This window comes from Vitis riparia, chromosome 9 (genome assembly GCF_004353265.1).
Source record: "Vitis riparia cultivar Riparia Gloire de Montpellier isolate 1030 chromosome 9, EGFV_Vit.rip_1.0, whole genome shotgun sequence".
NCBI classification, from domain to species: domain Eukaryota; kingdom Viridiplantae; phylum Streptophyta; class Magnoliopsida; order Vitales; family Vitaceae; genus Vitis; species Vitis riparia.
This window is the reverse complement of record NC_048439.1, coordinates 17,219,496-17,246,681: the sequence shown is the minus strand read 5'-3', so window position 1 is coordinate 17,246,681 and position 27,186 is coordinate 17,219,496. Positions and strand designations below refer to the sequence as shown.

Below are 27,186 nucleotides of genomic sequence, written 5' to 3'. Positions count from 1 at the left end.
GTGGCGGTGGTTCGAAAATTTAATTATAGTCTGCATCTGAGTACCGAGGCGACGGTGGTGTAGTGATGGTGGTGGTGGTGGTGGTTCCATAGCTTAACCGAATCCATTTTTTGAATAAAATGGGGGCGGCTTTGGGACTGATGCGACGGATTCATCCTAAGCACTCGGAGATGGCTCTCTCCACACTGCTTGGCCTCTTGCCTCACCTCTCCTCTGATCACCTCTCTCAAGTCAATCAACCTATCTAGGTCTCTAACTCTCTCTTCAATTCTCTGTTTTTCTCTTTGGATATTTAGAGTTTTTATTGTCGATTGTCTCATGTTCTTGATGTTTGGAGTTTTTAGGGTGTGGTGTGGAGATGTTTAGCCCCGACTCGCGTTTGGTTGCCGTGAAGGTTTAGGAAAATGAAAGAAAATTCAATTTGAATTTTGAATTTTTGTAGAGTGATATTGAAGCCACCTAGTCCTAGCACTTGTATTAGTATAAAAATTCAATTTTGTCACCACTGTTACTGTTGATTTGCTTGGAAGTTTCTAGCAGTGTTGATGGATTTTAAAATTTTACAATTTCTACTTTCTCTCTCTATCAGCATGTAAGCGTCTAATATTATCTGTATATTTGACTGAAATTTATAGAAATGGACGGTGTTGATGATTAGAAGAAGAATCTGGAAGAGGAAATTTTCAAAAACCCTTACCCTTTGTTTGGTTGTAGAGAAAACCGAGAGGAAATTGATAGGGGGAGAAATTTTCATGATTGTGTGTCGTATTTTCTTCTGGTTTTCTGAAAATGAAAATTCCCTCTCAACTAATGTCAAGTGCTTATAACAGAAAATTCCCTATCTTATTTTTTACTTTGCGTGATTAATAGAATTTATTATTCTTTAAATGAAATTTTATTCAGGAAATGTAATTTTTGTCGAAACTAGCACTATGTTTAGTGAGAGTGTGGTATCTGAAATAGCACAAAGTGGGCAAGAGGAGCAAAACAATGAAACCTAGAAGGAGAGTGGGGCTTCAAAGCCCTAGCCGGAGGAGGATTCAAAGTCTAGACATAATGACCTCATGCTCAAGTCTGTTGATCCAAACAACCAGGCATTTGAGGTCAGCCCTGCTTTAGGGTTTCAAGTAAAATCTGATTCTCTTTCTACTGATTCTGTGTCAGTTAATGAAAATATTGAACTAGAGGATAACATGCTACTATTAGAGAGTATGCAAATTGATTTGAATTATATTTTGTGATGAATCTCTCAGGGCATTTCATACTTCATTCTTCTTATGATTTTGGGAATTACCATGAAAAATTTGTTTCACTCAATCTCATTCATGTTATGTTGCAATATCTTTCATTAACGGGCTAGATATTGTTCAGCATGGTCCTCCTCCTTTTTGGACCAAGGATCTGTTTTCAGGCCCTCTTTTTGTGATGTGTTTCTGATTATCTTAGATTTCATGCATATAAGAGAATGGAAAGTTAAAAAGTAGAAATGTGTAGATTTTACTTATGTTTTCCTTTTCAACAAATGAGCAGCAAGGCAACCAAGGGTGGGCAGAGAGTCATTGCTCGCAGAATAGCAAATGGTCATTCAAGAATAACCATGTAGCATCTTTGCCTCCGTCCAAGTTCTCTGATGCAATCAAAATCTAAAAGCTTGCCATCATCGTCAACCTAAGCAAATATGAACTTTTATGTGGTGGCTCAGTCAACACAAACTAGGAACTCTTTTAGGTCCCTTGATTTGTGCTCCCGTCACAGATTCTGCCCCTTTCATGTGTAAAACAACTTGTTATTCATAAGGATGTGCAAGTGTTAATTTTGAATTGCTTCATTGAATTAAATATCATTTTTTTTTATAATTAATTTGAGCTAATCTATTTTGAGAGCAATGAGAGTAGAATGTAGTTCTGGATTTGATGGTCCTGATCTGCTGAGTACTTATGAAAATAAGAAAGTATTGGAATGACTGATGCTTGAAAATGGCATTTATGCCTTTAATTTTCCAAATGGTTTCAGGCAGCAACTCTCTTTGTGATTCCTGGACTTGATAAATTGGGTTAGGTTAATGTCCATTAGGACTAAAACTAGGAATTTCCTGCAATAGGCACTTGAACTCCCTAAACTTTTGTGAAAAATACCATCAAGGCATTCAACTTGTTTTTCTTCTCATCTATGATTGCCCATTCAACTGATTTCACTTTGGAAACCACATCCTAGAAGTTTTTGCTTTTGATCTCCAGTGTTTATTCTTCATTTCAAATGGAAAATTTGTGTAAAATCAAACTCGCATTTTGCAGTGGAAGAAGCAAATGTTTACAGTTTTGGAATTGTTGCCTTGGAAATTGTCAGTGGAAGAAGCAACATTACTTATAGGCCAAAAGAGGAATGCATCTATCGTCTTGATTGGGTAATTTCGACAACATTCTTTCTTGTATTTGTCATTTATGAATTTTCTCATTCTTATCCATCTAGGCTGATTGCATAAATTTAACAGCATGATTTGTTATTGTGTCGGGAAGCATCTTCAAGGATGAATGGCTGTCTAAACTACAAGCTGTAAAACCTGTTGGGAACCCAGGGTATACATCTAGAGTATAATAGAAAATTTGATCTCTTAGCAGGTTCAAGTAGTGCACCTATCTATTTTTTACTTTGCGTGATTAATAGAATTTATTATTCTTTAAATGAAATTTTATTCAGGAAATGTAATTTTTGTCGAAACTAGCACTATGGTTAGTGAGAATGTGGTATCTGAAATAGCACAAAGTGGGCAAGAGGAGCAAAACAATGAAACCTAGAAGGAGAGTGGGGCTTCGAAGCCCTAGCCGGAGGAGGATTCAAAGTCTGGACATAATGACCTCATGCTCAAGTCTGTTGATCCAAACAACCAGTAATTTGAGGTTAGCACTGTTTTAGGGTTTCAAGTAAAATCTGATTCTATTTCTACTGATTCTGTGTCAATTAATGAAAATAATGAACTAGAGGATAACATGCTTCCATTAGAGAGTATGCAAATTGATTTGAAGTATGTTTTGTGATGAATCTCTCATGGCATTTCATACTTCATACTTATGATTCTAGGAACTACCATGAAAAATTTGTTTCACTCAATCTCATTTGTGTTATGCTACAATATCTTGCATTACACAGATTCTGCCCCTTTCTTGTGTAAAACAACTTGTTTTTCATAAGGATGCGCAAGTGTTAATTTTGAATTGCTTCATCGAATTAAATATCATTTTTTTTATAATTAGTTTGAGCTAATTTGTTTTGAGAGCAATGAGAGTAGAATGTAGTTCTGGATTTGATGGTCCTGATCTGCTGAGTACTTATGAAAATAAGAAAGTATTGGAATGATTGATGCTTGAACATGGCATTTATGCATTTATGCCTTCAGTGGAATAAAAACTAGGAATTTCCTGCAGTAGGCACTTGAGCTCCCTAAACTTTTGTGAAAAATACCATCAAGGCATTCAACTTGTTTTCTTCTCGTCTATGATTGCCCATTCAATATCACTTTGGAAACCACATCCTAGAAGTTTTTGCTTTTGATCTCCAGTGTTTATCCTTCATTCCAAATGGAAAATTTGTGTAAAATCAAACTCGCATTTTGCAGTGGAAGAAGCAGATGTTTATAGTTTTGGAATTGTTGCCTTGGAAATTGTCAGTGGAAGAAGCAACACTACTTATAGGCCAAAAGAGGAATGCATCTATCGTCTTGATTGGGTAATTTCGACCACATTCTTTATTGTATTTGTCATTTCTGAATTTGCTCATTCTTATCCATCTAGGCTGATTGCATAATTTTAACAGCATGATTTGTTATTTGTGTCGGGAAGCATCTTCAAGAATGAATGGCTGTCTAAACTACAAGCGGTAAAACCTGTTGGGAACCTAGAGTACACATCTAGAGTATAAATTTCCCAGCTTGACCAAAGTGGAAGTGAATTGGATCCAAATCATGAACCCTTAACCATGGCTCTCGAATTGTATATATAAAAATATATAGACACCACATCATGGCAACTACATTTTCCTATCTTGGGCCGAAGTTATATTCTAATTCATGGCATCCTTTGGACCATTTTCCTAGTTCATGATTTAATATGGATAAAATAGGCTCTCTTGAACAAAAATTTGTTCAGACAAAACAAATTTGCCCCAATACTACTAATACTTACATGTATTGCTTCCTTTTCAACCTTATACGAAGAAGCAGGTAGTATATGCTCTCTTCCTGAATGACTTCAATTATACAAATTGTGTGGTATTACCGTATTAGTAATAAGACGTCATCAAGGACCTGCCTGGACCACTTTGAGCAAACCCCTGTATTAGCATGCGTCTTTCTGGGTAGCTGGCTAGCTGGGCACATCCCATTCATCACATACCAAATATTAAACTCATTCAATGTGGTTGTGACATTTCCATGGCTTCATTCAGCATATGTTGAAACAAATAGTCTTATTGCAGCACAAGAAATTCTCTTACTGTATTTTCTTTCTTGCTCGATCTCTAGGCACTCATTAAAAGGGAAGGGGAATTTGATGGGTCTAGTCAACCCCAGATTGGGCTTAGACTTCAACAAGGAAAGAGATCATGGTGATGATCAACATAGCTCTCCTGTGCACAAACGTCTCTCCAGCAGTCAGGCCAGCTATGCCATCAGTTGTGAACATGCTTGAAGGCAGAATTGCTGTTCCGGACATTTGTTTATGATCCCAGTGCTCCTTGTGATGACTTAAAGCTCAAGGAGATGATATCGCTACGTCCAAGAAAAGAGCATGGGTTTAGCAGTGGTGTGGCATCTTATTCATACTAAGCTGAGTGTGTTCATCTTTTTTTTTGTTTTTTGTTTTTTTTTTTATATTGATCCTAATTCATGTCAAGTTAATGATTCATTATAGATTTTAGCATTGAGGGACAACAATGGCAGAATGATTGCTCTTTAGATAGCAATTTTGTACTATTAGAAAAAAAAATAATCTTTTTTTTATTGAAAATAAAATTTGGCCACAATTTTTTTTTATGGTGGAATTTAATCATTAACCATAAATATTTTTCGTAGTGAACTTTTACCATGAATTTTGTTTTCATAGAAAATTTTGATTTTTGCTATGAATTTGTTTTGTGGAAAAAGTGATATGTTGCTACAAGTTTTATTTTGTGGTGAAAAACATGATGTTGCCACAAAGTTTATTTTATGGCAAAATTTTACCTTTTTTGGCTATAAAATTGATTTGTTATGGTAAAAAATGATTATTCATGGACTTAGAGCAACAACCTTGCCACAAAAAAAAAAAACTTTTTTTTAACATGATATGCTCTTTTTTAAGTACAAATTAGTACATGGAAAAAGCCCACATTTGTTGTAGTGTAATAAGAAGGAAAAATGACTAAAATTATTTTAATGAGAAAAGAAGACTCCAATCAAGGTATAACTTTGTGAGTAGACAAAATATTATAACATAGTCTATACTTCATATAGATAAACTAGTTCATACAAGTATTTTCTCTTTATTATAATAATATTTTTCTATTTTTCTTTTATTTCTATATGAACAAAGTGGTTGTGTGGACTAAAATCTATTTTTCATTTATTATGGTGTTATTTTACAATTTTCCTTTAATTTAAATTAGTGTATTTTTCCTTTATTGTTGTTTTGATGACTAATAGACACTTCTTTTTATCCTATATTATAATAACAAAAATTATCTTAATGACAAAATTAAAGGACCAAGTCAAGGTGCTTTTCTTTTCTTTTCTTTTTTACTTTTTCTTTTTTATTTTTGTTTTAAATTTTGGGGAATGTTTTACTTAAACATGGTTTAGCCTTTTGACTTGTTAACATAGTTAATACTATGTAGAGGATAAAGTTCAGTATTAGTCATGATCAAACAAAATAAAGACTAATATGATTTCAATTTTAAGGTCTTTTAGATTTCATATAAATTCGTACTTAGATATTTTATTTAAACATATGAGACTTTTTGACTTGACAAAATTTAACAACATGGTCTACACTTTATATAAAATAAGTATTCTTTATCATGGGCTTATTATTAATATGACTTTGTGACATGACAAAACTTTACAAAGTGGTCTACACTTCATACAAAATAAATATTCTTTATTGTGGTTCATGGTCAAGAAAAATATATATGGACCATTTGATTTTAGTTTTAAACGATTATTTATTCTCCATGGTTACGTGATTTAAAATTTGTATAATAATAATAATTTGGAAGAAACTAATCTTTTATGACATAAGGTAATATGATTACATGTATGTTTCTGATTACTTGGACATCAAAAATTAAGTTTGTAGATTGGATCAAATTATTTTCTAATACTATTTTCCTTTGAAGTTAAAATTGATTTCTTAAGTTGCCAAACATATATATAATATAATCTATATGCATGTATAAAAGAACAAATTGGATGCAATTAAATAACCTTAATGATGCTACTTTGGCATATGTCGATTTTAACTTTCTTTATTTGATGTTTGCTTTGATGAACTATTCAAGATTAGATGTAGTAATTGAATTAAGTGTCCTTCAATTTTTAATATATTTTTTTACAATCATATGTAATAAATCTATAATTTTATAATATGATTAGTCAAGTTAGTCTTCTCTCATTTATAATAATTTGAGAACATTAAACTTATCTACTATTATTACTTAAGTAGGCAACATTTTACATAGATTTGAATATTTGAAAATATATCACTACTTCAATATGGTTATAAAGTTTTTTCATATTATGAATGATGAGATGGTTGTTAACTTAGTTGCTTTATGATGTTATATGTTTTGGACCTAAAAATGGTTACATTCAATAAAAGATTATAACTTTTTCCACGGGTCATTCACAATAAGGGAAGACATAAATTAATGTTATATAAACTTTTTGATTTATATAGAAATTTATTGTCCTTTTTAATTTTTTTTTATAAGACATTTTAAACTTTGTAGAAAAATAAACTAGTTTTTTAAATGTGAAAAAAAAAACAAAAAAACAAGGTTTCTTATGTCTATTTTAATTTTTTATTTTTTATGTGTGTGAAATAAGAATATGTAGAAAATGAGATTCAACCAAATAACCCCAATAATTGAAGCTAAATTGCCTTAACTCCTTTTAACCTTTTCTTTGAAAGCTTATCTATGATTGTGTATAATAAATCTCTATTTTTGTTACTTTTCTTTAAAAGCTTGTCTATGATTGTGTATAATAAATCTCTAATTTTGTAAGACTGATCCTTAAGGTGTTGAGTGATTTTATCAATCCTACATCATTCGTGGAAAAAATTGGTAAATGTTTTCATTATTTTCTAAGTGGCCAATAAATTTCCATGACTTATTTACTTAAGTGAAGTAAAAGAATTTTTGTCATCTTTCTTTTAACTATTCTGCATAAATAGATTTTTATTGAAATTCCTTGATAGCTTCTATTTATTAGATTTTAGCATCTCATGACTAAAATAAAAGTTTTGAAATTTTTAAGTTTTGAGTATTAGCCGAGAAGATTTTCTATTTTTTTAATATTTTAATTTAGCTATTCTTCATTTAATATTATGTAAAAACTCTTTAATAATTATAAAAAGCTTGGCAAAATAAGATCCAAGTAGAATATATTCTTATACCTTAATAGTGTTTTTTTCTAGGACCCTTTCCACCATTTTATCTATTTGCAAGAAAAGCAGTCATATGGGATTGAGACCTTTCTAAATAGCAAAACTAATAATATTTTTTTCTCTATTTTCCACCATTTATTTTGCAAGAAAATTACTAAGTTAGTATATAAGCAAAATTTTTGTTCTTCTAATTAAGCATATACTTGTTAATTTTTTTTTTTTTTTTTTTTTTTAAACTATGAGTCAAATAAGGTCTATCAAAGTTTCTTTAAATTTTATCTAATATTTTATTTAAAACATATGCAACTTATTTATTTTAATATTTAGGCAAAGAAAATTTTATTTAATATATTAAAGAACTTAAATTCAAAAAATCACTTTCTCAAAGGGTTTTTTTAAAATATATATATATATATATATATCATATTCCCAACCTTACAAAGAACAACCCTCGAAGTTGAAAGAGTATTTAGAAGGCCTTTTAACTTTGAAGTGGTTTAATTATAACTATATATATATATATATATATATATATATATATATATATATATATATATATATATATATATTATATAAAACTATTTTAACAGTCACCAAATATCTATGGACATTAAAAAGGTTCCATCAAAGAAGAGTATACTTACAAAAGTATCAAACAAAAGGGTTTATTTTTTGTAGGATAAAATTAATTGCCTAATCATTAGAGACCTTTCTTTTTATACCATAATGAATTGTATAATTTTCAATACTATTTTGGTATGCTGAATGAACTAAGCTAAGGTCTCCCAAAGTTTGAAAACAAATGTATCTTTTTAACATTGATTACTTTAATCCATATATATAAATGTTTGATGCAATAAAATATTTTGTTAAGGGACAAAAAGTAATTGACATTGTTTTTTCATAATCTGCCTTATTTATTTTTTGTAGGATAAAATTAATAGCCTAATCATTAAATTTTTAATTACTTTAAAAAAAATACTACATTATAAGAAAAAAATACAAAATAAATAGATAATAATTGCTTCTATAAATAATGTAATGATAACTTTTCATATATAATAAAAATATAAATTATATTTTTTTGTTAATAAAATGGTAATCTTTTAGTAAAAATAATAAAAATAGATCTTAATATTTTAATAAATCTATAAAATTGTATTTATTTGTTAAGTTTTAAAATTTATAGATTTATTAAAATATTAGTAAAATAAAATTTATAAATTTATTGAAATATATTTATCATTATTATGTTTGATGTACTGAACAAGGAGTTAGAATAGACATTTCATTCATTATTATGTTTAACATGAGAATGAAATAAAAAATGGTTACACTTTTGGGCTTTCTTATGGGTCCCATCTTTGGGCCTAATTTCTGGGCCAATTTTGGGCCTCTCTTTTTTTACATATATAACTTTTCTGAATGGACCATTTTCTGGCCCCTATTCGGCCCATTTTCTGGCAACTTTAGAGCCTTTGAATTTTTATTTTATTTAATTTTGATTTTCTAATATTTTAGCTATGGATTATAATATTTTAGAACTTCACACAAAATTTTTTTTAACTTAAAAAATTAAATTAAATTATAAGAAATAAATAAAAAAATAAATGGATAATAAATATTTCAATAAACCATGTCATGATAAATTTCATAAATAACAAAAAATATAAATTATGTATTTTTACAGTAGAGCTTAAAGCACCATGCAAAAACTGAGACAGGTCCTTCCAATTTAAATGCTCATATAATATGACTTTCCAATTCAATGAGAGGGGTGAATGTGTGTGCGATTATTTTTCAGTTAAATAGATCTTATAGATTTATTAAAATATTAGTAAAATAAAATTTATATATTTATTAAAATATATTTATCATTATTATGTTTGATATGCTGAAGAAGGAGTGAGAATAGACATTTTATTCATTATTATATTTACAATGAGAATTAAATAAAAAATAATTCCAACAAATAAATAAATTTCCACTTATAAGTGGGATTCAATTCATCACTGAAAAAGGGTATTTTGATTCCCTTTGTATAAACTATTTTTAAAAACATTTTTCAAATAATAACAAACAAAAAACTAATTTATATAAGTTGTTTTCAAAAATAATTTTTTATTTTGATTTTGTAAATTTAATTTATATAATATAAATTTGATTCAATTTAATTCTTATTACAAATAAAAAAACTTTATTATTATAACTAAATTAAAAATAAATAGTTTTTAATAAAATATAAAAATAAATTAATAATAATAATTTTATTATTACAAAAGAATTAAAAATAATTCAACTCTTTCCCTGGGCTGGGCCAGTTTGGCCCTTTTTATTTATTTTTTTATTTTTGTATTCACCACCAGCCAGCATTTTCGGCTCTCTTATGGGTCTCATCTTTGGGCCTAATTTCTGGGCCAATTTTAGGCCTCCCTTGTTTTACATTTATAATTTTTCTGAAGCCTTTTTTGCCTCCTTAAAGGGAACATTTTTTTTTAAATGTATAAATTATACTTTCATACATAACAAAAGTATAAATTATGTTTTTTTTTAAATAATAATAATAATAATATTTTAGTTAAAGTTATAAAAAATAAATATTAATATTTTAATAAATTTACCTTGTTTTGTATCATTCTTAGTATCGTTCCTATATTTACAGTATAGTTCCAATAATTATGTTTATTTCTATAAGAATTTGTTTAAAGACAACATTATGGGCTTAAAAGTGGGGCTCTGCATCTCAATTGGAGCTGCCACATGGCACCGTGTCATAAGGCAACACTCCCCTCTTCCTCCCCTCACCCACACCCAAGCGAAGCCCACCCAATACAAATGGGCTGGGGCTATTTTTGCCCATTTGCATGGGCTAGGCCAGTTTGCCCTTTTTTTATCCCCTCCCAGCCAACCTTTTTAGCCCTTTTATGGGCCAGATCCCTAGGCCCAACTTCTGGGCCAATTTTGGGCCTCCCTATAATTTTTATGAAGCTTTTTTTCTCTTACAGGGATAGTTTTCTGGCCCCTATTTCGGCCCATTTCTAGGCAACTTTTGGGCCATTTGAATTTTTATTTTATTTTATTTTCTTTTATCTGAAACTTTTTTTTTCTCTTTGTAAGGTCCTAATTTCTGGGCCAACTATATGGGCCTTTTTTCTTGGTTTCCATCTCCATTTTAGCTTCCAACCTTCAAAACCCATAATTTTGAATGAGTCAAAGTCTTTTGATTTTTATTTTATTTTATTTTAAAGGATGTTTTACTTGAGCACGATTTATCTTTTTGACTTGATAACATGATCAATACTACATAGAGAATAAAGTTTCATTATTATTGGTCATAATCAAACAAAGTAGTCTACACTGCATACAAAATTGATGGGTCATAAAAAAATACAAACTATTCTAATATGATTTTAAAATGGTTATTTATTATCGATGTGACTATTTGACTTGACAAACTTTATAACATGGTCTACACTTCATTCAAAATAAATATTCTTTATTGTGGATTATGATCAAGAAAAAAATGGATTATTATGATTTGATTTTAGATGGTTAATCATTGTCCATGATTAAATCTAGGCAAATTAAGTTATTAGATATTTGTATAAAAAAAAAATTGAAAGAAACTAATCTATCATAATAAGGTTATTGCATATGTATGTTTTTCATTAGTTGGAACTTAAAGGAATTAAGTTTGTGGGTTGGATCATATTATTTTCTAATATCATTTTCCTTTGAAGTCAAAAGTGATTACTTAATTTTCTATCTAGAAAATTAATTTCAAAAAATAACTTTAAGAAAATATGATTGAACCTTAACATTTTGGTTATTTATAAAAAAAATGTAGACTATTGGATAATTTTTCAAAAATAATTTTGAAAAAACAAATCACTAGTGTTTAAAATATCATAGTGGTTTTATTAATTTATGTTATGTGGTAAATTGATTTGTTGTTATCTTATCAACTAATATTTTTTTTAATATAAATTCATTTTTCTAAGGATAATATGAGATAATAGATAAAACCATGAAAGAAAACAAATCATGTGGACTATTTTTTTTTTAATCTTTTATTAAAAGTTTGTGAAATTGTTAATTTTTAGATAAACATTTGAACTATATTTTTTCATTAAAAATGAATATTAATATTTGAAAAAATTTATCTATAAATTATAATATTTTAAAAAGTCACACCAATTTTGTTTTACTTCAAAAAAAAAACTAAATTATAAGAAATAAATACAAAATAAAGGATGATAATTGTTTCAATAAATAATGTAATGATAAATTTCATATATAATAAAAATACAAATTATGTTTTTTTTGTTAAAAAGATGATAATTTTTTAGTGAACATTAAATATATATATATATATATATATATATATATATATATATATATATATATATATATATATATATATATATATATATATATATATATAATTGTATCTATTTGTTAAGTTTTTATGGGTTATAGAATTAAAAATTTAACAAAAGATTCCCAAGTGGAAATAGGAATCTTTTGTGAAGACTTAAGAAGTGGAGAGGAGCTAGTTGTGGGTCCGGAGGAAGGGACTATTATGATTTGATTTTAAATGGTTATTCATTGTTCATGATTAAATCTAGACAAATTATGTAATTAGATATTTATATATTAAAAAATAATTGGAAGGAACTAATCTATTATCATAAAATTATATCATGTGTATGTTTCTCATTAGTTGGGACTTAAGGAATTAAGTTGTGGTTTGGATCTTATTATTTTCTAACACAATTTTCTTCGAAGTAAAAACTGATTACTTAAGTTGCAAGACAAATATAGTGTTTAATCTATTATCTGTGTATAGGAAAATAAATTGGATGCAATTATAATAATGAGGCTACTTGACATATTTGGATTCAAAATAACTTTAAATAATTTATAATTGTAGATAATTAATTTTTAAGTTTATAATATTATTGGCCAAGCTAGACTTTGCTTGATTTATAATAATTTGAGAATATTAAACTTATCCACTACCATTTTGTGTGGACAACATTTTTCATAGACTTGAATGTTGTAAGGTCTAAAATATTTCAATGTGGTTGTAAGGTATTGAATGTTTTGAAAGATATCATCCTTTAATATGGTTGTAAAGTTATTATCATCTTGTATGGACTTGAATGTTTCAAAAAGCATCACCCTCCAATATGGTTGTAAGGTTTTTATTATTATTTTATTATTATTATTATTATTTAAACTTATCTATTATTATCTTGTGTGGACAACATTTTTCATTGACTTCAACGTTGTAAGATCTTGAATGTTTCAAAAGATATCACCATTCAATATGGTTGTAAGGCTATTATCATCTTATCTATTACTATCTTACGTGGACTTGAATGTTTCAAAAGATATCACCTTCAATACGGATGTATGGTTATTATTATTTGGCCCCTATTTCGGCCCATTTTCTGGGCAACTTTTGGCTCATTTTTATTTTATTTAATTTTCCTTTTTCAAAAACCTTTTTTTCCTTTTCTACAAGGGCCTAATATATGGGCCTTTTTTTCTTGGTTTTTCCTTCTCCATTTTTACTTCCAACTTTCAAAACCCATAATTTTGAACTAGTCAAGGTCTTTTGACTTTTTAATTTTTTGTTAAATTTTAAAGGATGTTTTACTTGAACACGATTTAACTTTTTGACTTGATAACGTGATCAATACTACATAGAGAATAAAATTCCATTATCATAGGTCATAGTCAAACAACGTGGTCTACACTTCATACAAAATTGATGGGTCATATAACAATACAAACTATTCTAATATGATTTTAAAATAGTTATTTATTATCCATATGACTATTTGAATTGACAAACTTTACAATGTGGTCTACACTTCATTCAAAATAAATATTCTTTATTGTGGATTATGATCAAGAAAAAAATGTACATTATGATTTGATCTTAGATGGTTAATCATTGTCATCATTAATTTTAGGCAAATTAGGTTATTAGATATTTGTATAATAAAAAATTAAAAAAAAAATGGAAGAAACTAATCTATTATAATAAGGTTATTGCATGTGTATGTTTCTCATTAGTTGGAACTTAAAGAAATTAAGTTTTTGGGTTGGATTATATTATTTTCTAATATCATTTTATTTTGAAGTCAAAAGTAATTACTTAAATTGCAAGATAGATATAATGTTTAATCTACTATGTGTGTGTAAGAAAATGAATTGAAAGCAATTATATTAATGATGTTATTTTGACATATTTGGATTTAAAACAACTTTTCAATGTTTTCATAATTTACAATTATGGATAATAAATATTTAATTTTATTAAATTTTTTGGCTATCCAATAGTTATCTTTATTTTTATACATTAAGATAAAATTAATGGTATAGTTGTCATATAATTTTGATCTCCCATATTTATTAAATACTTAGTCAAGGTCTAATTTTAGATAAACTAGTTTATACAAGTATTTTCCCTTTATTGTAGTAACATTTTACTTTTTTTTTTTAAAAAAATCTATCTTTTCATGCAAGTATTTTTCCTTTTTTATTGATATATTTCACAAATTTTATTTTAATTTTGTTTAAACAAAAGTAGTAGTGTAGACTAAGATCAATTTTCCCTTTATTATGGTGCTATTTGACAATTTTCTTTTAATTTTATTTAAAGAAAAGCTATAATATATAATATGACATTTTGGTAAAGGTAACAATTAATCAATTCATTTCTTGACTAGTTGATTATTTCCTTTAATTTTCTATAATGATATAAAATCAGTGTTTTGATCACTATTAAACACTTCTTTTTATCCTATATTATAATTAGATGCGAAGTTGTTAACCTTATTTTTTAGGTGAAGAATGACCTCAATGATAAAAAGAATTGAGTCAAGGTCTTTATTTTATTTTATCTTATTATATTTTTTTAAAATTTTGGAAGATGTCTTACTTGAACACGGTATAGCTTTTTGACTTGATAATGTAGTCAACACTACATAGAGAATAAAGTTCGTTAATCATCGATCATGATCAAACAACGTGATCTATAATTCTTATAAGATTAAGGAGTCATGAAAAAGATACAAACTATTTTTTTTTTTTTCATTTTAAAGGATGTTTTACTTGGATGTAATTTAAGTCTCAAATTAATTCTTTAAAAGTAATAGAATATTTAAAACACCCAAAACATTAAGTTTTTTTCTTGATTTGAGGTCTATTCGTCTAGTAATAAAAAATAAAAAATTATAGTTCTATCCAGAAATTAGACAACAAGAGTCATTATAAACCATTTTTATCCATAAATTTATGCTATTAATTGAGTCCGTATGTGAATTCGAAAGTATTTCTAAAAATTATTAGATTCATTAAAGGATCGAAACATTAAGTTTTGCTAGATTTAATTTATTTTTCTAGTAAAAAAATTCAGAAAAATATAGTTATGTGTTGTAATAAGAAACTAAAAAAGTCATTCATGATAAATTTTGGTTCATGACTTTTTTGTATTAATTAAATTAACTTTTAAGTTTGATGACAATTTAGTATTAATTAAATTGATTTTTGAGTTTCAAATTATTTTTAAAATGAATAAATCCTTTATTTTAAGTATTATTTGATTCAAAATCTATATGCCTAATAAAATAAAATAAAATTAGAGAAGTTAAAGAAAATAAAAAAAATCAGTATAATTAAGAGAAAGATCATATTTGATGATTTTTTATCATTGGTTGGTAAAGAAAAAATGAAAGAAGAAAGAGATTGTATTTATTATTATTTTTTTTTTATGTTTTCCTTTTGTTTTTAAAAACAAGTGAGAACAAATTTTATTTATTTTCTAAAAGTTGTTCTCTATTTAATCTTATTTTAAAATTTGTTTTGGGGATAAAACGTGCCAAATATTGCTATAAATTTCTAAATTATACCACCAAATAAGCCCATCGATTCAATATTATTTTTGTATGTTGAATGATCTAAGCTCTTGACTTATTCTTAGCACCTTGATATACATATTTTATTTTTCCCAATTAAGATCTTCCAAAATTTAAACAAGTGTAGTTTTTTTACTCATAGGTGAATTTTAATGTTTATTTTAATCTTATTGACCTTGACTTAGTGCCAACTCATGGTCTTTCTATCCACATCTTTTTTATCTTCAAGTGAAGGTCTTCAATCAAGACACTTGGTTTTTGTGGTGGAGATAAGAACTCTGAGTCATTTTCCACTCAATTAGATTTTAATATGATTGAAAAAACAAGGAAAATAAGAAAGTGAAGCTATCATTGTCATCACTTTAAAAAATCTTCTATATATTTCTGTTGAATTGAAAAAACAAGGAAAACAAGAAAAGAGTTTCAGGTAAGGTTGAACTCGACTAATATTGATAAACTACTTTTGATGTGCTTTTCTATCTAATCCTTCTAACTGTCTTGTAGGTGATTTCAGTTCTCGTTAATCAAAGTAAGGTTGAATATTTAGGAGATGATTACAACTGTTTTTCTTAGTATATATTTACATATGCTATGAGTAGATCTTTTAAAATTATATTAGACTGGTAACATTTCTTAAATGCGTTGGTTAAAATAAGTTCGTCATGTTGATGCAACTGTCTTTTAAATTTTATCAGTTTTTCATTTTGATGTCAAAAATAAAATTTTAATTTAATTCAAGAAAATGCTGACTACATATTGGAATTCAATTTTTACAGGTGCTCAACTTAGAATATTTACATGGAGAGAATTTTAATTCTTGGTTTCATTTTAGCCATTCTCTATTTCATAACAACGGAACTTGCATGTAATGGTTATACCCATATCAGCAACAACATTCAATCTGAACAAGAGGCTCTTATTGACTTCAAAAGTGGTCTTAAAGATCCCAACAACCGACTTTCATCATGGAAAGGAAGCAATTATTGCTATTGGCAAGGAATTACTTGTGAAAAAGACACAGGAATTGTCATTTCCATTGATCTTCATAACCCTTATCCTCGTGAGAATGTATATGAGAACTGGAGCTCTATGAACTTGAGTGGAGAAATTAGACCTTCATTGACAAAACTCAAGTCTTTGAAATATCTAGATTTGAGTTTCAACTCATTCAAAGGCATGCCAATTCCTCAATTATTCGGGTCTTTGAAGAATTTACTATATCTAAACTTATCAAGTGCTGGGTTTAGTGGTAGAATTCCTTCAAATTTTAGAAATCTTTCCAATTTGCAGTATCTAGATCTTTCTAATTCGCAGCATCTAGATCTTTATTCTAAAGATCTGAGTTATGATGATTTTGAATATTTTAATGATTTATCTATTGGCAATATTGAATGGATGGCTAGTCTTGTTTCCTTGAAGTATCTTGGTATGGATTATGTTGGCCTTTCATCAATAGGAAGTGAATGGGTCGAGGTGCTAAACAAACTTCCAATTTTAACAGAGCTGCATCTAGATGGTTGTGGCCTCTTTGGCTCAATTCCATCTCCAAGCTTTGTTAATTTTACTTCACTTCTTGTTATAAGCATCAACTCCAACCAATTCATTTCCATGTTTCCAGAATGGCTTCTAAATGTTAGCAGCCTTGGATCCATTGATATAAGCAACAATCAATTACATGGGAGGATTCCACTTGGTCTTGGTGAGCTACCCAATTTGCAATACGTAGATCTATCTGAGAATGGCAATCTCCGGGGCAATATCTCTCAACTATTGAGGAAGAGTTGGAAAAAGATAGAATTTCTCAATTTTCATGGAAATGAATTACATGGTAAGTTCTTCTCTTAATAGAAAATTTGATATTTCTTTGTTTGTATGTAAATGTGTAATTAAATATATATAGTTGATGATTGCGTATATAAGTTCTTATTGAATATGTATTAGCATACAATATCAAATAATCACTATATTTTGTTCTCATAGTGGAAATAAATTTATACCTACTAATAAAACATTATTTTGAATTTTAAATTTTTTAAAAGGAAATTTAGTTTTTTTTTTTATCTAAGAAAAAGTATATAGTTTGACACTTTATGCTTATGAACTATCTATATTATTTAACAATTTTTTTGTGTAACAGTAAGTGATTATAAAGGGTGCATGTCTATGTAACTAATAAAAGAATTGTACTTATAGGAATATGATTTTTTTGATCCTTAACCTCCTTTTTTATTTTAAATTAGTTGATCAATGATTTATTATTTATTATTTTAAATAATAATAATATCATTTTCGTACATTATTATATTAATTATTTTTTGAATGCTTTCATTTCCATAGTAAGATTTTGACATGCTCTCATTTTTTCAATTTATTTTGTCCTTGGGGATAATAATTTGAGTATGCACTAAATTGAATATTTATATCACGGTTGAATTGATATATGACGTACTTTGTTAATGTCACTTTTTTTTTTTTTTAATATTTTACTAGTTTTAGCTATTAAACACTTTTCAATTTTTATTCTCATGGTATACTTTGTTTTAAACTATTCTATCAAAATTTTATTCTAGATTGTCATGTTTATCTTAAGGTATTTCTTGTTCCTATAAAATTTAAATAATTATAATTTCCTATTCATTTATTTTTGAAAATCTTGTAATTAATAAATAAAAAACCACGTTAGATTGACATCTAAAAATTTACTTTATTTGTATCTCCAAAAAGAATTTATATTCCTATTTTGACAATTTAAGTTTGTTAAGAATCTTTATCATCAAAAAACTTTCAATCATCTCTTGCACATTTTCAATTTCTATTTTCTCTCCATAATTCATCTATTATGTCAAATTATTGTAATTTATATATATTGAGATATGACATTTCATGGTTGAGACAAGTAATTGAAACCATAAAATTGAACATTAAGTGAATATAATATCACATTTCATGTTCTTAAATACTGTTATTGAAATTTAAAAAAATTAAGATAGTAAAAATTTTCTAATATTTCATGTTTTTTAAAACAATTTTTAAGTATCATTACTTTTTTATGGTAAAGTTTTACTATTTATATTAGAGTTTCTATGAATTTCTATCTTTAGAAATAAAACTTTGGAAGTTCCAAACACAACCTTAGAGAATTGACTAAAATCCAAATCAAGAAGTTAATATTAATCTCTATCCTAAAGGGGAAGCAATTGTTGCCATATGAGTTTTAACTTTGATATATTGTCTCTTTTAAACTTAATTAATTAGATTAGACCTTTATTGATAAAATTAAAGTCTTTAAAATATTTAGATTTGAGTGACAATTTGATTTAAGGACATCCTCACTCCTCAATTAATTTAGATATTTCATTTCATTGCATATCCTTTGTATATTTTACTTAGACTATAAACCATTTTACTTCATCATTTTACTGATTTTAGTTTATTATAAGTTTCTCACTTTTTATTTAATTTTGCTAGTTTCTTGTAGTGTTGTTGTTTCAAAATATTAAACTAGGTTGAATTCCTAGTTTTCTCTAGCTTTATTTTCATCGCTAAAATAAAAATTTATCTTTTGATAACTTGATTTCTTAATCCTTTGGTTTATATTTTGATTTTCTATCTTCTCTCATTGAACTATCACTTTGTTAAAAAAAAAATTAGTTTATTTTTAAAGGAACAATTAATATCAATGATTAATCCTACTATTCTTATAACATTGAAATAAATTATTTTATTTTATGGTTATCAGAAAAGATAAAAAAAAGTACAAATTCATGAATAATAATAATTTTTCTTACTTTTTCTTTAAATTAATTGTTCATGACTTAATTTATTTTGTTATTTACTATTTTTATTATTTGTTTATTACATAATTTTAATTAATACATATTTTTTAATCTTGCTCATTACAGGTCCAATTCCAAGCTCTTTTGGAAACTTTTGCAACTTAAAATATCTGAATTTGGGGGGTAATTACTTGAATGGAAGTTTACCTGAGATTATCAAGGGAATTGAAACCTGCAGTTCTAAAAGTCCTTTGCCTAATTTGACGGAGTTATACTTGTCTGACAATCAATTGATGGGAAAATTGCCAAATTGGTTGGGTGAGCTTAAAAATCTTAGGCGCCTCGATTTATTCAACAACAGCCTTGAAGGTCCCATCCCTGCTTCTTTATGGACATTGCAACACCTGGAGTCCCTGTCTCTTGCAATGAATGAGCTGAATGGAAGTCTCCCAGATAGTATCGGGCAACTTTCTCTATTGCAACGATTGGAAGTTTATCGCAATCATTTGAGTGGAAGTCTCCCATATAGTATTGGACAGCTTTCAGAATTGCAATTCTTGGATGTTGGTTCCAATCAATTGAGTGGAAGTCTCTCTAAACAACATTTTTGGAAGCTAAGTAAGTTGGAGTATCTATTCATGGACTCCAATTCTTTCCGTTTGAATTTTAGTCCCAATTGGGTTCCCCCTTTCCAGGTGAAAATTCTTTATATGGGTTCATGCCACTTGGGTCCTTCATTTCCGGTTTGGCTTCAATCTCAGAAGAACCTCCAGTATCTTGATTTCTCAAATGCTGGCATTTCAAGTCGTATTCCAAATTGGTTTTGGAATATTTCTTTTAATTTGCGGGACTTAAGTCTTTCTCACAATCAGTTACAAGGTCAATTACCAAATTCATTGAATTTTTCTTCTGATTTTCTCGCACATATCGATTTTAGTTCTAACCTCTTTGAAGGACCTATTCCTTTTTCAATCAAAGGGGTGACATTTCTAAATCTCTCCCATAACAAATTTTCTGGCCCTATCCCACTTAGCAGAGGCAAATCCCTGTCAGACTTGAGATACCTTCTTCTTTCTCATAATCAAATAACAGGGCCCATCCCATCAAACATAGGTGAATCCATGCCCAATTTGGTTTTCCTTTCTATTTCGAGTAATCAAATAACAGGGACCATCCCGGATTCCATAGGACACCTCACCTCTCTTGAAGTCATTGATTTTTCAAGGAATAATTTGATCGGAAGCATTCCTTCTACCATAAATAATTGCTCTCGCCTAATTGTTTTAGACCTTGGAAATAACAATTTGTCTGGGATGATACCAAAGTCATTAGGTCGGTTACAATTGCTCCAATCACTACACCTGAACGACAACAAGCTTTTAGGAGAGCTTCCCTCATCTTTCCAAAATTTATCAAGGTTGGAACTCCTTGATCTCAGTTATAACGAATTATCGGGTAAGGTTCCATCATGGATTGGAACTACTTTCATAAATCTAGTAATACTCAACTTGAGGTCGAATGCATTTTTTGGAAGACTTCCCGACCGACTTTCAAATTTAAGCTCCTTACATGTCTTAGACCTTGCACAAAACAATTTGACTGGTAAAATTCCAGTCACTTTGGTGGAGCTTAAAGCCATGGCTCAGGAGCGTAACATGGATATGTATTCTTTGTATCACAGTGGGAATGGCTCTCGATATGATGAAAGGTTGATTGTGATTACAAAAGGCCAAAGTCTTGAATACACGAGGACTCTTTCTCTTGTTGTTAGCATCGATCTATCCGACAATAATTTAAGTGGAGAGTTTCCCGAGGGAATAACAAAATTGTCTGGTTTGGTGTTTCTAAACTTGTCCATGAATCACATCATTGGCCAAATTCCTGGAAGCATTTCAATGTTGCGTCAGTTGTCCTCTCTTGATCTATCAAGCAACAAGCTTTCTGGCACCATTCCTTCAAGCATGTCCTCGTTAACATTCTTGGGTTATTTGAATCTATCAAATAATAATTTCTCTGGTAAGATCCCCTTTGCAGGGCAAATGACAACTTTCACAGAGTTGGCCTTTACTGGAAACCCGAATCTTTGTGGAACTCCACTAGTCACAAAATGTCAGGATGAAGACCTAGATAAAAGGCAAAGTGTTCTTGAGGACAAAATTGATGGTGGTTATATTGATCAGTGGTTTTACTTAAGCATTGGCTTGGGATTTGCGGTGGGCATTTTAGTTCCTTATTTTGTTTTGGCAATAAGAAGATCTTGGTGTGATGCCTATTTTGATTTTGTGGACAAAATTGTCAAGTGGCTACTGTTCAAAAGAAGAGTGACTTATGCCAAAAATCATGCTCGAAGGCAATAAATTTTGTTTGTAGATCTTCATATGCTTTATGATTTACTATAAGCTTTGGATGTGAATTTCATCACTATTACAATAAAAGAAAAGACTTTGCTTTTAATTTATTCAAAGATAAATTACTTTATGTTATTATATCTTCATATTAGTTTAGGTATGCTACTAATTTATTTTATTGACTTATTAAAAAAAAAAGGGTTCTTGTTAAGGTAAGTTGTGATTTTCAAAGGTTATAACATTTTTAACTGCTACTAAAAAAAAAAGAACAAATATATTTTCCCATTGTAAGTAAAATTAATAACAGCCCCCTAAAAACTTGTGATTAAAAACTATTAGAAGAAAATTCTAATTTAAAATTTTCAAACTACCAAATGACAATCAAACAAGAGAGAGAGAGAGAGAGGGATCGTAGCTCCTAGGCTTCCACCTAGAGATTGTGTCTCTAACCTATGACATAAATTTGCTTATGTAAACTAGGTTTGGCAAAATTACAATTTTTTCATGAATGAATGAGTCATAGCCTAACTTCATATTGTACGCCATTATTTTTCTATTTCATAATTTAAATCATAATGTAGAAAAATGATCAAAAACTCAAATGCAACAATTGGGACCCATAGAATAAACCAAGTCCCATAAGATTTTCCAAAAACATTACAATTAATCTTCATTACACTAATGAAGATTTATTACATTTCAGTACTCTATGAAAATTAAATTGAAGCAACTCATCAATGCTTTACCCAGGCCTACTATATCATTATATATTGTTTCTCAAAAATTATTATCTGTAAATTTAAATACTATGTAGTCATCTACCTTTTGTGTTACATTTTTATTCCTTGAATTACAAACCCACCCCTTCCCATGATCATTTTATATGTCCACATGCACAAGTATGGATATTAAATTCAAACTTGGTGGAAATACCACAATGATAGATTTATATGATCATTGTATCTATTATTACTACCTATTAAATTATTGATTTTTTAAAGTTAAAAATTATCCTATCACTTTAAGATATTGCTCATGCATACCCTCAAAGAAATTAATAATTTAATCAATAATGCAATATGTATTAATGATGAGTTTATAAAAATAACCGTCATTATAAAACAATTTTTATCCATAAATTTCTAGTATTAATGAGTTTATTATTTGAGTTTCAAATTATTTTCAAAAATTAATAAACTAATTGATGAATTCAACACATTAAGCCTCATTTAATTTGAAGCTTATTTGATTGGTTAAAAAAATAGAAAATAATAATTCTATGTAAAATAAAAACAATAGAATTATTTTAAACCAAATTTTTCATAAATTTCTAGTATTGATTATATTATTATTTGAGTTTTAGATTAATTTTAAAAATTACTAGACTCATTAATAAATCCAATACATTAAGTTTTATTTAATTTAGAATTCATTTGCTTAGTGAAAAAAGTTGGGGAATAAGGATTCTATGTAAAAGATAAACAATAAAGTGATTCTAAACCAATTTTTGTTCATAAATTTCTAGTATTAATTAGTTCATTATTTGAGTTTTAAATTAATTTTAAAAATTACTAGATTCGTTAATGAATCCAAGCATTAAGTCTTATTTAATTTGGAGTTCATTTACCTAAGAAAAAAAAAAAAAATAATAAGGATTCTATGTAAAAGAGAAACAATAAAGTCCTTCTAAACCAATTTTTATCCATAAGTTTTTCGTATTAATTGGTTTACTATTTGAGTTTTAAATTATTTTAAAAAATTACTAAGCTTGTTAATGAATCTAATGCATTAAGTTTTGCTTAATTTAAAACTTATTTACCTAATAATAATTTTTTTTTTTTTTTTAAAAAAAAAAAATATATATATATATATATATATATATATATATATATATATATATATATATAAACAAACTAACCTAAATAATTAAAATAAATTTTGATCTTTGACTTACTAATGTTATTAAGTTTCATAAATTTTACTATTAATTAAATCAGTTTTTGAGTTTCAAATTATTTTTAAAAATTAATAAATTTTATGTTTCAAGTACACTTTGATTTGAAATTTATTTCCTTAATGAAATATTCTAGAAAAATTCAGAAAAATACGTATAATTTAAAGGAAGATTAGATTGTGGAGAGAGAAATGGAATAATAACATGTTTAATTTTATTTTTGTTTAATACTTTTTTAAAAAAATTCTATCAAGAGAAATGGAATAATAACATGTTTAAATTTATTTGTTTTTTTAATACTTTTAAAAAAAAATTCTATAATTTTTTTTTTCGTTTTAAAAATCGATGAAAACAATTTTTACTTATTTTCAAATAATTATTCTCTATTTTACTTTGTTTTTAACAAAAATAATGTTAAAAAATTTTAAAAATAATTTTTTATTTATAATTTTTTAAAAAAAAAAAATTATTTTTAAATCACACAACCAAACAGACTCTTATTCTTTATTTCACTTTATTTTTAAAAATTAGAAACAAATAATTTTTATTTTTAAAAAGGAAAAACTACTCTTTGAACCCACGACGAAACTGACTGTAACTTGCCCACTATTACCACCAAATGGCCACCCCCTAACAAAAACAATAATAATAATAATAATATGAATTAATTATGATTCTGAAATCATGAGATAATCCCACCAGAAAATTTTGCATTTCAGTTGTGCGATTACACCATATAATTGAAGGTAGTGAAAAGATAAATGTTAAGTAGCGCAGGTGTTTCAGATAATAACCAGCAACACCGGGAAAGAACTCACAAATTCCAAACAAACAATAAGAGCATAAAACTGATTCCTTTCCTAACCCATTTGTCTTCATTAAACCCTAAATCTTAGTATCGGAATTCGGGATACACCATTCAAGTTTCAACCAAAACCCACATCTTCTTTATATACATGCATACAGAAACAATGTAAAATTCTAGGATCTTGGACCAGGGCTTACTCTCTCCTCGCCCCACTCCCCATCCCTTTCAATCAGCAGCCAGTTGAACCAAAATCTGGAGAATGGCTCAGAATGAAAGAAGCAGCACCAAACTCCAGCAAACGTAATCAGGTGTTTGCATGCCAACATAGACATGTCTGCACAGGCGATGCTACCAGAAAATTTCAAACAGAAGTATTCACAGGTGTTGTGCTCTCCAATCAACCATGAAATTCCCATCACTATCATCATCACTGGATGAATCCTCTTCAGAGCTATGCCCCTTGCCTCTGACCTCAGGCTCTTTACTCCGTCTGCCGGATCTAGCCGCCTCCAGCTCCAATTTCTTCTTCTTCAGCATTTCCACTTTCTCCCAATACACCCTGAACAAAAGGTCAACTCAAAAACATTGGAAATATAGGAGAACCCAAGTGATACACTACTCGTGACCACAATTGACTTACTTTTGCTCCACAGACTCGGCCTCTTCAATCATCTCAGCTGCATCAAACTACATCATAAAATTGCAAAACCAAGTTAATGATATAACTCCAATCTTTAGTAAACATCACCAGAGACTACATTATTGGGTTCTAGGAATGGTGCAAGGAATAAAGGATCCTGACCTCTTCTTCTTCCAAACGGTTGTCCACCTCCTTCAAATCCTCCTGTATCAACTTTTCAAATTCTTTGTACTCGTCCCTGACCAGGATTTAACATTTCTTAACAAGGCTAATTCAGTGTTCCAAGTAATGCAATCATACATAGTCATTTCTGATCATCTCAAGTATCCAATGAAACACGTGCCATTATGCTGTAGGGTTAAAGGTCCCTACGCTATCAAAAATAAACTTCCCCACGAATCAGAGAAACCTCCACTGAGGCTCACTAAGGTTTTTAACACAGCCAGTCCTCTCTAACACCCTCCCCTGCTAAATTATACCAAGATTTATTTCACTACACTACAGTTGTGATGTACACAATTCACATACACCTGTGAGCACTAGGCAGAGTCCTAATTTTTTTCCCAATGATATTTTTATTAAAGAGAAGGTTAAAGATTTCCCACTCAAACCCTATCACAAGCATCCAAAAAGGACTCATGAAATTTATCCACCAATTAAAATTGCCCAAAATAAAGCTTCTAAGCACAACCTAGGACCTATGTATTTGCTTTGTTTTTAGGTTAAAAATTAGAAGATGATAATGACGATGATGATAACAACGATGATGAAAAGATGACAAAGCTTCAAAAATGACAATGATGGACCAGTGAGTGCTGAAAAATAATTCTTCAAACAAGATATAATCTCAAATTTTCTTTACACACTTTTGAGACCCTCTCAGACCTTGTTTCTCTAATTTGATAGAAAAGAAACAGTAGTAGAGGACATAAAAGAATCAAAGGAAGGGACAACTATTCCAGAGAATCTATTACACTCCCTGTCAGATGATAGTGACATTTTAAAGAAATAAATTTATATAACAGAAGCAAGAACTTACTTGACATCCGGCTTAACAAGCACAATACCACGTGCACGAAGGTCAGCATCCTTGTTGTCAAAGAAGCCTTCAGGAAGAGCACCCTTTACTTCCTTGGTTTCTGAACCAACAATCTTTCCTGATGTCTGGGTAAGGTCCCTGGCATGATGAATTCCACTTTTTCCCATCTTTTCAGAGTGAGAACTGGACAATCTGTCTAAATTGTTTTTCGACTCAAGAGGCTCCATTGACTGAGTTTGAGCAGAAGCAGAACCCCCAGTCTTGTTGTATGAATCTGGATCTAGGAACTTGACCGCATCATTTCCTAGAGATACATTATGAAATATAAATTATTCCTCTAAAACCACAGGTTACCAGGATCAAGTCAAATCCCAAAAATGGGCAATTGAATTTCAACTAGGGAATATAGAACAAATTGCCAGACTAATAACAACTTGCGATTACAGTCATGACTGCAGGAACTTATCAACAGTCAAAGACAGTGTTGAAGAAGCAAATGAAAAATCCTAGAAAGTTCTATCACTTGGTTTTTCTAGAAAACTTGTCAGCTTAACAGACCAAACACCTTTTGCTTTCTTAACCACCTGAAAGGGTGTTTCAAAGGGCTTCAGGGCCCAACTTGAGTCATTTTGGCTGAAATCTAGCAAGTCCTTGTTTTTGCAAGGAGAAGATATTGAATCTGTATTGGCCCCTATGAATGTCAAGCTTGTCAAGCACAGTGAGGATTGTCTCTCCCACATAAGGTTCAAGTGTAAGGTGTACTTTAAGCAGGACGTACAAACCTGCTAAATTGAATCCGGAGGATCACCAGGATTGAGGCTTAACAGGAGTTGTAAGGGTGCTCATTGACTGTCAAAATATTTGAATGAAGATCATCAGTCAGAACGCAGAGGATTGGTGTCTAGAAATAAAAGAAGAGTAATCAAGGAATTTCTCTGCAATGAATCTCCAGACAGAGATGCCCCAAGAAACTAAGAAAGAAGAATATGATAGGGGATTTGCATGAAGTATGTGGACAGCTAGAAACAAGGCCTTAGCAACTCTTCCGGCTTA

General features: G+C 28.8%; 3 protein-coding genes across 16 annotated transcripts in view; 2 read left to right on the top strand and 1 right to left on the bottom strand.

Moving 5' to 3' along the window:
* Nucleotides 1–22: 22 nt before the first annotated feature.
* Nucleotides 23–5,008, top strand: LOC117921479. Of its 13 annotated transcripts, none has more exons than XR_004652347.1 (7): nucleotides 41–248; nucleotides 345–1,103; nucleotides 1,531–2,404; nucleotides 2,492–2,576; nucleotides 2,698–2,897; nucleotides 3,614–3,723; nucleotides 4,517–5,008. XR_004652347.1 is itself a non-coding variant. In XM_034839353.1 (4 exons), the coding sequence occupies exons 2-4, from the start codon at nucleotides 1,065–1,067 to the stop codon at nucleotides 4,680–4,682; spliced, it is 315 nt and encodes a 104-aa protein (XP_034695244.1). In that variant the 5' UTR covers nucleotides 67–248; nucleotides 904–1,064; the 3' UTR covers nucleotides 4,683–5,008. The 13 variants fall into 13 exon arrangements, 1 of the variants encoding a protein (XP_034695244.1); XR_004652348.1 differs by having other exon boundaries at nucleotides 59–248; nucleotides 2,295–2,404; XR_004652356.1 differs by lacking the exon at nucleotides 4,517–5,008 and adding an exon at nucleotides 3,811–4,081 and having other exon boundaries at nucleotides 30–248; nucleotides 345–2,404.
* Nucleotides 5,009–16,069: 11,061 nt separating this feature from the next.
* On the top strand, nucleotides 16,070–21,715 carry LOC117921958 (receptor-like protein EIX1). The gene is made up of 3 exons (XM_034839903.1): nucleotides 16,070–16,097; nucleotides 16,345–17,396; nucleotides 19,471–21,715. Exons 2-3 carry the CDS (start codon nucleotides 16,367–16,369, stop codon nucleotides 21,699–21,701), a joined length of 3,261 nt encoding a protein of 1,086 aa, XP_034695794.1. The 5' UTR covers nucleotides 16,070–16,097; nucleotides 16,345–16,366; the 3' UTR covers nucleotides 21,702–21,715.
* Nucleotides 21,716–24,330: 2,615 nt separating this feature from the next.
* The window catches only part of LOC117922354 (zinc finger protein 830), a 28,889-nt gene continuing 26,033 nt past the window's right edge, over nucleotides 24,331–27,186 (bottom strand). Inside the window, exons 5-9 of one of the 2 annotated variants that reach the window (XM_034840481.1) lie at nucleotides 26,288–26,437; nucleotides 26,134–26,251; nucleotides 25,257–25,332; nucleotides 25,095–25,141; nucleotides 24,331–25,013 (exon numbers count right to left, since the gene is read on the bottom strand). In XM_034840481.1, the coding sequence (XP_034696372.1) occupies nucleotides 24,830–25,013; nucleotides 25,095–25,141; nucleotides 25,257–25,332; nucleotides 26,134–26,251; nucleotides 26,288–26,437 (575 nt within the window). In that variant the 3' untranslated portion in view covers nucleotides 24,331–24,829. Of the gene's footprint in view, nucleotides 25,014–25,094; nucleotides 25,142–25,256; nucleotides 25,333–26,133; nucleotides 26,438–27,186 lie in introns of both variants that reach the window. The other variant, XM_034840480.1, reaches the window with a different exon arrangement.

Bases quoted from the DNA above. Each gene is read 5' to 3' on its own strand.
- LOC117921479 (XM_034839353.1), top strand. From the start codon at position 1,065: ATGCTCAAGTCTGTTGATCCAAACAACCAGGCATTTGAG. The intron at 1,104-3,613 runs GTCAGCCCTGCT...CGCATTTTGCAG, and splicing joins CAAACAACCAGGCATTTGAG to TGGAAGAAGCAGATGTTTAT. The intron at 3,724-4,516 runs GTAATTTCGACC...CTCGATCTCTAG, and splicing joins GCATCTATCGTCTTGATTGG to GCACTCATTAAAAGGGAAGG.
- LOC117921958 (XM_034839903.1), top strand. From the start codon at position 16,367: ATGGAGAGAATTTTAATTCTTGGTTTCATTTTAGCCATTCTCTATTTC. The intron at 17,397-19,470 runs GTAAGTTCTTCT...TGCTCATTACAG, and splicing joins TCATGGAAATGAATTACATG to GTCCAATTCCAAGCTCTTTT.